The sequence below is a fragment of the Antedon bifida genome, chromosome 9 (genome assembly GCF_963402885.1).
Source record: "Antedon bifida chromosome 9, ecAntBifi1.1, whole genome shotgun sequence".
In the NCBI taxonomy this organism is placed as follows: Eukaryota; Metazoa; Echinodermata; class Crinoidea; order Comatulida; family Antedonidae; genus Antedon; species Antedon bifida.
The window spans coordinates 2,437,147-2,450,630 of NC_136234.1; the positions used below are offsets into that span (position 1 = coordinate 2,437,147).

At 32.6% G+C, this 13,484-nt stretch overlaps 1 protein-coding gene across 1 annotated transcript; it reads right to left on the reverse strand.

The window, feature by feature from the left end:
* Positions 1-1,693: 1,693 nt before the first annotated feature.
* LOC144851971 (sodium-dependent multivitamin transporter-like) lies at positions 1,694-12,831 on the reverse strand. The gene is made up of 16 exons (XM_078709649.1): positions 12,741-12,831; positions 11,979-12,136; positions 9,302-9,521; positions 8,819-8,936; positions 8,618-8,685; positions 7,850-8,004; positions 7,173-7,313; positions 6,448-6,533; positions 6,293-6,331; positions 5,766-5,818; positions 5,347-5,435; positions 4,401-4,531; positions 3,987-4,140; positions 3,654-3,756; positions 2,919-3,058; positions 1,694-2,517 (listed from the first exon to the last, which is right to left on the reverse strand). The coding sequence occupies exons 2-16, from the start codon at positions 12,101-12,103 to the stop codon at positions 2,436-2,438; spliced, it is 1,704 nt and encodes a 567-aa protein (XP_078565775.1). The 5' UTR covers positions 12,104-12,136; positions 12,741-12,831; the 3' UTR covers positions 1,694-2,435.
* Between the last annotated feature and the right edge of the window lie 653 nt (positions 12,832-13,484).

The following is a 13,484-nucleotide window of genomic DNA, read 5'->3' on the forward strand; positions in this document are numbered from 1 at the left end:
AGCAACAACAAAACACACTGTTTAAAAACAATTTTTTGGTCTTCCAAACAAAAAAAATAAAGCTAAAGAAAGATTTAATATAGAATTATATTGGCTATAAACAGCTTAGCACAAAAATATGGACAGATGAGGTATTGTACTTTAGGCTACATAGTGTCAGAGGTCACGAGATATTGTTCTAACGTGTTTGTATAGCAGCACCATAACATGAATAAATATGAAAATATGTGACACGTACTGTATAAATAATGAATGGAAAAACATACTAAAAACTAAAACATACTACTACCAAAGAGTTGTAAAATACTTATTTTACAACTCCCTGCTACTACTTACATTAATAATCACAATTAATTTAGTAAATATATCCTTATTAATATTACTTGCTGTTTGCAAAACGGACATAAAAAAAAACAAAGATACCATTTTTAGCTTTCAAATAAAATTTTTTTTTCTTGAAATATGAATTTTCATACTTTTCATACCATTTTTAGCTTTCAAATAAAATTTTTTTTTCTTGAAATATGAATTTTAAAAAACTGTTTTTGTAAACAAATTAATGAAAAAATAATTACATAAAAATAAATTTAATTAGATTTAATAGTAATCAATTACTGAGCTTATCTATCATCTTTTTGTTGATATAAAGTTTGTGTTACACCACGTGTATATATGGTTCTGAAAAGAACTGTTGAGTTTCTCGACGTTTCGATCAATGCACTTTGACAGTACGGTCAAATCTTCAAACAAATATTTTTTTTTTTAATAACCATCTTTGTAAGACATTTTGTAGTCATTATCTTGTTGTTGCTTTTTAACTTTCAAAGATCCCCATCAAAATTTAACGGTACGGATACGCATTATATTTGTTTAGATAATAAAGATAATTTATTATTGATATTCAATCCATTATTGTCATTTTAGGACATTTTGTCACAAAATGTGTAACAAATATTATAAATCATATGCCTCTCTATTTTGTTTTTCATATAGTCAGTATGTAGTAATATGTATCTATTTCCGTCTATAAAGAAATGGACAAAAACAGGACAAAATATTCTTCGCGTAATGGAATTAAAATAACACAAAAGCGAATTTTGCAAGAAAAGTCCTTCTTATGATTGGAAAGGGCAGAATTATTAAAATCTTTAAATTATCCCCGAGTTGGTCAACATTCGGAAAACGTTATTACAAATTAAAAATTATTGCCATAACCGATTATTATCGTTTGTATATTATGAATTTGGCTGCAATAAACCAAGCTGCATCAAGACATTTAATAATACCGTATTCGAATAAACGCCCTGCTTTGAAAAACTCCCCTATGGCGTATATTTGGAATATACAGTACGCTCCTCCCCCAGTCGTTTATTTGTTTCCTCAAATAAACGCCTCGTAATATTCAGCACACATATACCACAATATAATCATATTGTGTATGGTTTACTGATGTTTACATTGTGTACAAACAATACCATAAACATGGATGCAGTCGCGTGCTCAAGTTTAGTGTTTACCGACCGACATAGTGAGCTGTAGAGTCGCGTTGCACGCGACTAAAAATAAAAAAGATTTTTTAACAATGTGTGCTGTATTTTGTCAAATCTATATTGTGTTATAGATATTTCATATCATATTTCATTAAATATGTTACCATGTTACAACAAATAAATAATAACAACAAATAAATAATAATAAATAAAATAAATAAAAATAAAAAACGGGACATTAAGCCGTTTCGAGTAACATCCAGGTGTGTTTTAGGTCCAAAAATACATCACAAAATGCAAACATTTACCATTTAGCCACACTTTGACAACACTTTGGTGTCATTGAATGGTATACATGATATGTACTTTCTTTATTTGTTTATTGCACAAGCTTCTAAGAGCTTCACATAATTACCCCTGTCATTTTTTTTGTTATGGAAACATATTCTCATAATGCAGCTAGTGATCAGGGCAAAGTTGCGTCTTTATCTAACCGGGTACCCATTTATAATTTTAAACCTGGATGGGGAGAGGCAAACGTTAATAAAGTGTCTTGCCTAAGGATACAAGCAATGTGATGAGAGTTGGATTTAAACTCATGATCAGTACACTCTGTCACACACCCTTACAAAAGAAAATAAAACCGCTTCAATAGAAGTTTATAAATCCACTGCTGCACCATGGACCTATAATTAGAGGTCTATGGCTGCACCTTCTACTACACATGTTGTAATATGTTTTCGATTACACAGAGTTTTATATTACACAAGGTATAGTTTATAGTACTTTTTAGTAAAATGCCATTAAAGCTTCTGATCATACCCACTGTCCTTTGCACTACACAGTTTAGCATTATAAACGATACTAAAAAGTGTTTTTAAATTTGCATTGGAATTGCTTATTGTACTGTCTAATTTATCAAACTTACTCCCCTTCTTTGTTTTATCAAATTTCCTTTGGATTTTGATCAAGTTTTTCGAATTCCATTCGTACTCCATTTTGTTCGGTTGTCTTTTTCCTCTTTGGTCTAAAATTGTATACATATTTATCATTTTATTGAAATCAAACAATATTATAACGTTCAATGTTTTTCAATATTTATATTCATAAAAAAACACAATATATTCTGCTAGAAATGTGAACAAAAAATTAATTAGTTATACGCACTTGGCGGATAACTCCTTGTTATTTATTTTGGTGACTTTTTGATACTGGCTTTTTTGTTCAGATTAAATCTACTTTTTTACCATTTTCTATTGCGGTACTACTTACTATATATCCTAAGCCAACGAAATAATATTGTATGCTACAATGGAACAATCTAGCCCTCCATAATGCTATAGATATACAGTGCTTAACAATTGTTGATATATCTATAGAAAGAGGGCACTGTTCATTTGTGTAAGCAAAATACTTTTACAAACTTACCTTAAAAATGGCACAAGCAGTGAATAATCAACAACTTTGACTTGTTCTGTTGAGTCAACCTTGCGGATAATTTCACTTGCTACTATTGCTATTACCACCGCTATCAACCATGTGAATGTAGCATACCACATAAAAGACAACTAAATAGACAAAAAAACACATTATTATATTAACAAAAATATTCCTTTAAAAAAAAAAATTTATTTTATGTCTCTAGGCAATGTGGCCAAGGATTACCAATAGTGAATTAATCACTGCCCTATAAGATAGGTGGTAATCCCCCTGATACAGGGGCTATTTTGTGAACCAGTTCACCGGGGTAACCCCCTACTCTTCTCGAATAATGAACTGGGTTCTTTACACTGGACATACGGTTTATAGTCCTTATCCGAGAAGACTTTTTCCACCACCAGAACTAGGAGCGAGTCGGCCTCGAATCCTTGCTGATGTTGTTGGCTCTTTAGGTATGGTAAACGGCGCCCCTGCCTTAACCACTCGGCCATTTGACTCACTCCAATACTTAATACTACTTATACAGTCAACTCTGCCAATACCGGACACCTTTGGGATGGCCTAATATGTCTAGTTTTCGGAATGTGTTAGGTAAGTAGGTATAGATAGATAGGTGTCCCAAAGCAGATGGTTGCAATTCTGTGTTGGGCCATTGGCCCATGGTCATCTCTTTCCTTTTGGGCTATTTGACAAATATTTAATATATAAATTAAAAACACTAACCTTGAAAATTGAGAGCATGTCTGGATTGCCACTATTCACAGCAGCACCGACGCTTATAAATATACCAAAACAAAAACTAATCAGTACTCCAATTAATGTACCCCTGTAAAACAATATTTATAAATTATTATATTAAATATTATTATATATAAATTATAAAATAACTCAACAATTTTATTAATTTATTTTCACACTTGTTTTATCACATTTCCGAGGACTATTATTGATAAAAAATCCATTTGACAGGAATTGAACTAATTACAGACAAGTACCTATTACAATTAAATGTTAAAATGTGTATCTCGCAAAAAAATCTATACTGTATAAATTCACCTTGAATTGGCCCGTTTCCAGAACATTCCTAATGTAAATGCTGCCAATAGAGGGCCTCCTGCAGCACCAAATATTGAGTTGGCCATGGTGACTAATGATCCCATCTTGGTTGCTAAGAAACCAAGGCCTACTGTCATAGCACCAAAACAAATAGCTGCAAATGAAAATAAAAAACAAAAATTTGAAAGAATAATACAGATTATTGAATGATTTCCTAGATAATGTGAAATCCAATTTAGCATTAACTTAAATGAGACGTTTCAACCCTCCTGTTTCTCCGGAGCTTTCCGAGTTTTCATCAATTCTCCCGAATTATATCAAAATCTCCTTGTGAAATACTATATATATTTGTAAACTTCTCCAACTTGTTAACTTGAAGGTTGGAACGTCTGCAGAAATACAACTTCTACTTACTTAAAATTTTAGAAATTCTTGTATCTGTCGCATCGGTAACATCAAGGTTGGGAATGAACTTCCGTCTGAATGGTTTGATGACATCTTCTAGCGTTACAGCAATCATTGCATTAAGACCTGATGACACAGTACTGAAAAAAAAAACATTTTATAGTCAACTTTCCCACCGGACTCTTTGAAAACTGGAAACTCTCCCAAAACCAGACTTTTCTTGAGGACCAAATTCATTTTTACCATTAAAACACATTCTGAATACAAGACTTTACAGAAAACCAGATATATTAACCCAGCCCAAGAGTGTCCGGTATTGGGAAAGTTGACTGTATTCACATGTTATGGTTATATTTCTCTATTTTGTATTGTATGTCATATAATTTACATATTTCTGAATTGTTTTATATACAATTTTGAGTATGTTGTTATGCTTTGTGATAAAAAACCCCAATTCAGCATTATGGCTTCAAAGAATATTTGTTTTACCTATTTAGTTTTATATGTAAAGTGAAAAGATACTGAGATAAATATCTAGTTGAGTAATGGAAAGGAAATCAAAATTATAATTTATTATTATAACTGTAAAACATAACAGTGTGAACATTATTATTATTTATTTTTATACTGGGTAGCCTCTTCAGTCTAAGACTGTTCTCCCAGAGGGCCCAGTGTATATGATGAGTTGGGACAGTGGCTGTCGTGTGTGATCTAGTACACCGGGGTAACCCCCTACTCGTCTCGAAAGATGTACTAAGTTCTTTAAAGTGCACATGAGCCAGATATGTACACTAGACCTACGATTTATAGTCCTTATCCGAGAAGACTTGTTCTACCACCAGAACCATGGAGCGAGTGAGCCTCGAACCTTTGCCAATGTTATGGCTACGTAATTACGGTTCCACTGTCTTAACAGCTCGGCCACTCACTAGATAAGACCTGAGAATTCACAAACCTGAGAGTTCCTGACCATAAACAGGCAATAAAAAGGCCCTGGAAGGCTGGAATGTGACCAAACTGCTCACTAATAAAATATACCATTATCTGCAAGATAATATAATAATAATAAATGAAAATTCATATAGCACTGGTATCCTCCACCCAAGTGGCGCTATGTGCAATAACAACTTGTAAAAACTTCAGCATATGGCGATATTTTATGATTATATTAATACAATTAGAACGAAAGTAATAAAGAATTTGGCAGTATATTGCATGTTCAACAAAGTGTAAACAAAAAAAAACACACAAATATTTTATTATTAAAATAAAAAATATATAATCTAGTAATTACATAGAAAACAAAGAAATTAATAATGTTACCTTGGTCCATTTAACCTTTTATTTAAATATCCAGAACTTAATTTAACTAACCTGATCAGATTTAGATATATTTGGCCCTCCAGTCACACTATTTACTGTTGAATCTGTAAAATAATATTAACACTAAAATTAAGACCTTCATAAAAATGGATGAACAATTGCTTGTTGCTGGGTAGAGCGGGGAAAGTTATTGGTTCGTCTGTGCAAACTCTTGACTTTTTCTACAGCGAACGTCTTGCCGATGTTTTCCATGCTATATTGGAAGACGCCAATCATCCTCCTCCGACATTATCGGCTCTGTTATCGTCAGAAGTGGTAGGATGAGGACGGTTAACGCGCAGACGGACCGTTACAAGCTGGGATAAGGCATTATAACAAAAGATTTGTTAGATAGTCCTTTTTTCCTCCTTATATTTATTGGTTTTAGGCAAGCCAAGATAATTTATGAGCACTGAAATTTCCATTTATATTGGACAATAAATGAATCTGTATCTGTATCACATTGTATTATATATAACAACACTCAGTAGGTAATAGATTTTAGAATATAATTATATGTTCATTTCAATACAACTTACTTATAAAGTCTGTTGTATTTTCAAAGTCCATATTATTATCTGCAAATTGAGGATAAAAATAAAATTATGCATTGTCTTGTTGTTCCTAGTGTATATTATACAAGATAATTTCTGCGTTGTTTTTTTATCAAGTAAAACATCTTGGTTTTTCTTACCATCATAAAATGTATAAAGTATAAGTCCTTGGTAACCCACAAACAATATTATTAATGTTACCATGGGGATATTTAACAGAACTGACCTGAAAAGAAAAAGATAGTTAAATCTTCATTTGTACCTTGTATATACATTTATATAGCGCTATTTCATGAAGATCAGAGCGCTGTGGACTTAGATGTTACACCTTTTCAACAATATTCTTCTCCCCTAAGGGTCACATCGTGTCATCGGCAGCCAACTACAGTGCCATTACGCCTATCCACGACAGTGTGTGTGCGAACTAGCACACCGGGGTAACCCCCTACTCGTCTTGAAAGATGTACTAGAGCAATAAGTGCACACGAGCAATATGCATACACTGGACCTACGGTTTATAGTCCTTATCCGAGAAGACTCATAAGACAATGTTATGTAGATATGAACTGACTTTAACCTTAAAAAGAAGTTTGTACTAGTTATAAGATAACTTTACAATAAGCAGATAAGAGCCTACTGTAATCTATAACCTTTGACATTAAGAGGAAGTTAATACTAGATTAACAATGTCTTCCTGTGCATTGAAGCATCAGCCAAAATGACCATTGAGAACTGGTCATCCAAAATGACCGCCTACTGGTGCGCTAATCTTGGCACAATATAGGCTAAACTTTGTGGTTGATGAAGGGTGACATTTTATTCCGCACCAATAAAATATAAAACAAAGTATATAAAATGAGTTTACACTTGAGCGTCCTTGACCGTTCGTGCAGTTAGAAATCTCTGTACAGCAGTCTGGCTTATGGCCCACAGAGGCATCGCGTTCATCCAACCACCAATCGTTAGCGATAAGAAAGACATTCTAGCAGTCAAGTCAACTGGAAATCTAATTGTGTAAATAAAGAAAATAAATTTGGTGACCAGAATGTGGTATTTTGTAAAAAGAAATGGGAAAAGTCTGGTTTTGGGAAGTTGTAAGTATAGGATAGTTAATTGACTGTACCACAGGTTAATAATTAAAATAAGATATTTTTGTATATTTAAAGGACAACTTGACCGAGGATCATATTTTTACAATGTATTAGGGATGTACATATGATTTCAGAACAATCGCGAGATTAAGGATATCGCCGTACAGCCGTCACCGTAAATTTCTGTGATGTCACAGGTGGATCGCAAAATCTACTTAATGAGTCGAGATAAGCAAAAAAAAACAATAAAAAAAAATCAATATTTATATTTTTATGATTTATTTACAAAGTGTGTTTACTAGAAATGTTCATGATTTGCCAGACTTTGCTAGAAAACTCATGACGGCGATATCCTTAATCTCGCGATAGTTCTGAAATCATATGTACATCACTAATACGTTGTTAAATTATGGTCCTCGATCAAGTTGTCCTTTAATGCAAATTAACTTACTGTAGTAGATCTAGTCGACCAGCGTCAATGTTTGATTCTATAACATGATCAATTCCTCCAGCTTTTATTGTACCAATGACCACTACCAGCATAGTAGTACCAAATATGACAACAAACATAAAGACATCTGTCCATATCACAGCTTTCATACCACCCTATAAAGGAATTCAGTAATGTCAATTAAGCGCTAGAACGCGACGCAACGACGTATTGACACAAAGTACTGTATTGCGTAATCACAAGTGGGAACCGATGACGTAACAGTGCTGTAAACATCGCTACAGGAAATCAAATCAGCAACAACGCAAGGCAAAAGAACACCGGAAAACATAGTACAGCTCGTACTCAAAAGAACGCGCTGTACTCAAAGGTACATGGTGAACCAGGTCAAAGTCTACGGCATGCTAACGTTGACACGCAACAAGCAGGTTTGATTTCACGCAGGCGGGGGCAAATACAATTATTGGAAGGGCATTTAGCGTCGCTAGTGGGAACCATGCTTTAGAATACAAACTGATGTAAATAAGGGATGTTAAGGGACACTAGTTTCATTTTATTTAATGTAAAAGTTTATGAAAGTGTGTGTGATTATCTCTCCACCCCATCCCCCCCCCCACCCAGCAAAAAAAAATAAAAAATTGAAAAAATGTCTAAATAAGCGTTCTATTTTAAGAAATAAACATTGTAGTTTTTTGTAATTGCAGTAGATTAACAGTATCTGTGACTGTATTTGTAAATGTACTGTAAATAAAGAAATTTTAAACTTACTAAAGTTGTATAGAAAGTGCAAACGATACCACCAATCAGGATTGTCTTCCAAAATGCAAAATTTGTTACTGAAATATAATTAATGAAAACATGTCATTTACGTTTTTTTATTATATATATATTATTTATTATAGACGACCAGCTTAAAGTCCACTTCTGACGGACCAGTCTGAAGTAAAAATGATAATTTTGAATACTTACCAGCCTCAACAGCCAAGGCAGGTGTAAATAAAACTATTGCCATGTAAAAGGCAGTTTGAAACATGAATATGCTAGCGCCAAGGATCTGAAGAGGGGTTCCAAAACGGTGATAAAGATACTGTAGACAGAAATTGAAAATGCATGGTTTAAAATCTTGTTTTTTAAAATTCATACACAACTATAAAGTAGTTTAAAATAATTTCAGCTACTGTAGGTGAACAAACAATTGCAGAGTTGAGATAAAATTTATAAATATTGAAGAAATAAAAACTAATAAACAGGCATGAACAAATGATTAGGACATGAAATGGGGGCTTGCTAAATATAAGAAAGATATCAAACGAACCAATCCCTACCCCAGAAAAAACAAGAAAACCCTCTAAAATAACATCAAACCTTGAATGCAATTTAACAAAATCTAAAATGCCATTAAAGCAGGAAAAGTATCATGCCTGAATAAAATAAATTATGTAGAAATGTTACCTGATAGGCACTTGTTATCTTAAGGCCATGGAATACAGGAATAAAAATGAAAGCAATGGTTGGATAAAGCAGAATATGACAACAGACAAACATCATATATTGACCGCCATTGGTGTAGATCTCGGCCGGGGTACCAAGCAGCGTGACGGGAGAGATGAACGACGCTAGTAATGTCATGGCTATTGGTAAACTAAACATGCTGCGATCCGCAACTAAAAACCTAGAAAATGTGTGAACGAGTAAATGATGGATTATTGTACATACATTTATACAGTTTATTATTAAATAAATAATAATGTGTACAAACATCAGAAGAAATGAAGACATTGTAAGAATGAAAAGTTTTACTCAAATGGTATGTTAAAGTATGTTTTCACCATGGTGTGAATATGCATGAAATATAATACTATAAAACGATTGTTTAATAGTACTATTGCATGCCATGTGACCCACATTCGTCCAATCAAATGACAGGAATTTATTTAGGTGATATACAGTAGATATAATACAAAATATAAACTTTGCATAATAAAGCTATTGTTACATGAATTAATCCCAAAAATAATTGCAGGTCTGATAGTTAGCAGGATATACTGATGATGACTCATTGTCAATACTATACTTCTGAAGTGGACAAACCATGGCAATGATTTGATTTGATTGTTAAACAGACATGATTAAGCATCATTTTTTTTTTTTTTTCATTTCATTTCATTTATTTCACTATCATCATCGCAGCCTTAGCTGAATTACAAAGATATTTACATTTTCTCAATATTAAAATTTGTATAAAAGTATAAAACCAATGATAATTATATATAAAAGAGGAGGCAATTTACACAAGAAATACAATACAGGAACATTCAACAAGTTTAGCATTAAAATATTAAAATAGAAAAAAAAACACCAAAAAGGACCAATAAGAATTGCATAGCTGTACTGGGTGATATATAATGATTATTCATTTAGAAGCGAGATAAGGTATGGTATTGCACTTTTTCTATATCTTTCAACTCTGCATTTGGGTTGTTGATACTTTACACGTCTTAGTTTCATGTTACTTACATTCTTCACTGGAAACCATTTTCCAAAATGAATACTTTTTGAACAATTCAGAGCAAACTTATAGCATAGATTACGCCTTCTATCAGATAAAGTGTCTAAAGAAAGATCATTGAGTGCTTGGTCATAACATATGTAGTCATTACACAATATTATTCTGCAAGCCCTTTTTTGGACAGATTCTATCATATCACTTTGTTTCTTAGTGAGACTAGAATGCCATACTGGGACAGCATATTCAACACTTGGTCTTATGTAACTCTTAAATACATCTACAAGATCAAATTTCGGAAGATTGAACTTTCTTAATCTACACAATATATGCAGACGTCTGCTGGCTTTGGATACAATTTCTTTAACATTACGGTCCCATTTGAGGTTGGCTTGTATCCATAAACCTAGTAACTTAGTTTCATTAACGATTTCAATTGTAGCATTACCAATCAAAAGGGGTTCATGTTCATATTGATTTCTTTGAAAGTTAAAATACATAGTTTTACATTTAGTTGGGTTAAGTTTTAGTTTGTTTTCATTAGACCATACATTCAGTAAAGCAACATCATTCTGAATTGAGGAAATTTCATCCTTTTTTACTATCTGTCCTATGCACAAATCATCTACATATTTCCAAGTTTTACATGGCGAGTCTTGCATGGCATCATTAATTAGAGCAAGAAAGATCATAGGCCCAAGGAGTGTGCCTTGAGGGACGCCACATGTTAGATTAACACTCATTGATAATGTAGATTTATAGCGTACTTGTTGGGTTCTGTTTGACAAAAAGCTAATTAACCACGGTACAATTTCAGGTCTACAGCCAAGTGTTACTAATTTAGAAACTGCTATTGTGTGGTCAACACAATCGAATGCTTTACTAAAGTCAGTTAAAACTAACTGACCAACAGATTTGGGAATGTTACTACCTTCATAGAACACATTTAGTAGATCAACCAAATTATGGGTTGTAGAAAAGTGTTTACGGCAACCATATTGGTTGTTATCAAGATTTTTCTCGATATCTGTTAAGAGCCATTTTTTAATGAAGCCCTCAGCTACCTTAGCTAGGATACATGTAAGCGAGATTGGTCGAAATTTGCAGTCAGTTTATCAAATAATTCTGGGAAAAAATGTTTAAATTGCAATTTCTTTTGATAAAATGCAATTGCGCACTGTTAACAAATCCAAGATATTAAAGTTCATTAATAAAGAATCAATTTTAAATTCCATGGACCTTGATAAAGATGTATTGTCCACCTGAAAAAATGTTTTGGTTTTATATGTCATTTTAATGTCACATAATAGTTATTCACTTTGACCAAAAACGATCGGATCGAAAAACAAAAATTATTTTCATGAAAAAATGTAACTTAAATCAAAATATACCCAAATTGTCTGTCATACAATGGTTTTTGGTTAAAATTTACAATTTCGTTTGTACTTTTTTAGTTTTTCTTTCTACGACAGCGATTAACTTGATTAAAACTGCGAAATGGCCTATTCAAAATCTTTTTTTAATTAATCTTCACTATTAATTATGTTTTTAGGGGACAATACATTTTTAGTCCTCATTACATAATTCAGTGTCAAGTGTCAGCATGTTAAACTAGAAACTTACTGTGATGTTGTCTGTTGTCCACCATTAACAAAGCCATGGTAGATGCCGGTTATTACTGCTATTGCCAGAACAACACCAATGACTAAATAGTCTAGAACACCTATAGGATTTGCCACAAGAGTCATTATCCTTCTTTCCTTCTTGATACCGCTGTATGCCTACAACATAGGAATAGATAATAACTAAATTAAACTTTCTGTTATTTTTTTTCTTACTTTATTATAGCATAGGCCTATATCCGTGTGCATGGCAAATTCGGATGCACTAACAAATGTTACTGGTATAAATGTTGATGATGGTGTAAACAGTGGTATTTCATTAAACATACAGTTAGCGTATATTAGTAGTACTGTAGATAGTACCACCTACCAGCATAATAATTTAATTGTTGTAAAGTTGTATAGGATGCCTTTTTATTTATTATATTTATGTAAAGAAATGCTAATGAATCCCAAGCATGGCAAAAGCATGCTTCGTAAATGGTACTGTATGGCGTACATTATGGCTCAATGGAGAGAGTGTGATATGATAGTATAACCTAGCTATAAAGCTAAGCTGAGCCTACCTAGCTAGGCCAACTCGCACCTTCCACTCGATCAGACAGCACTATCTTGATCTCTCTCCCCCAACGTAGGCCTACATAAATACTAATTAGTAGGCCTAGCCTAGCCTACAATTACATGCCTGGCTGTTTATATATTTTCTATGTCTACTAAATACTACCAAACGTCAATATGTTGTTATTGTCAAAATAGTACTTACACAATACAACAGAATTCAATTCGATTAAAAACCCGACATATAATGCCTTCACACGCATGCAACACAATGATAACACGTTTTTACGGTTTTCAATCTATAACAAAAATAGTATTTGTACGGCACATGCGCAGATGAGTGGATCGGTAAAAATTGCTGAATTAACAGAAAATTTGACCAATCAAAAGACGTATTTCAACTAACCATTCATCAATCAAGTGGAAAACGACGTCAGAACTATTCTTATGCCGACGTAATAACTATTCTTATGCAATTCATAGCATGCAATGACGATTCGGATTTAATTTTACTTGCCAAATAGTACATTTTCAACATTAAATTCTAAAATGTATATTAATAATTTTTTTTTATTACTATATAAAAAATATTTAAACATATTTGAGATATAATTATTTTAAAACAATCAATATTTAAAAACAGACATAAAATACCATCAAAAATACTACAAACATTACTTGAGGGAATTATGTGATGTATCAATTAGTCATAATATTGCCTATTGCTGGTGGTATAGCTGGATGATGAGAGTATTGCTTTATTTATGGCAGGATTCTGTCACAAATGAATATTCATTTTTTAGGCCTACCACCACATTATATGTAAGGAAAATATAAGGAAAAACAGAATAAGTAAAAACAGAATAAGAAAAAACAGAATAAGAAAAACAATTCGATGAAAAGGAAACATAAAAACTACCGAGATTAATATTACCTCTTTATTTTCAAA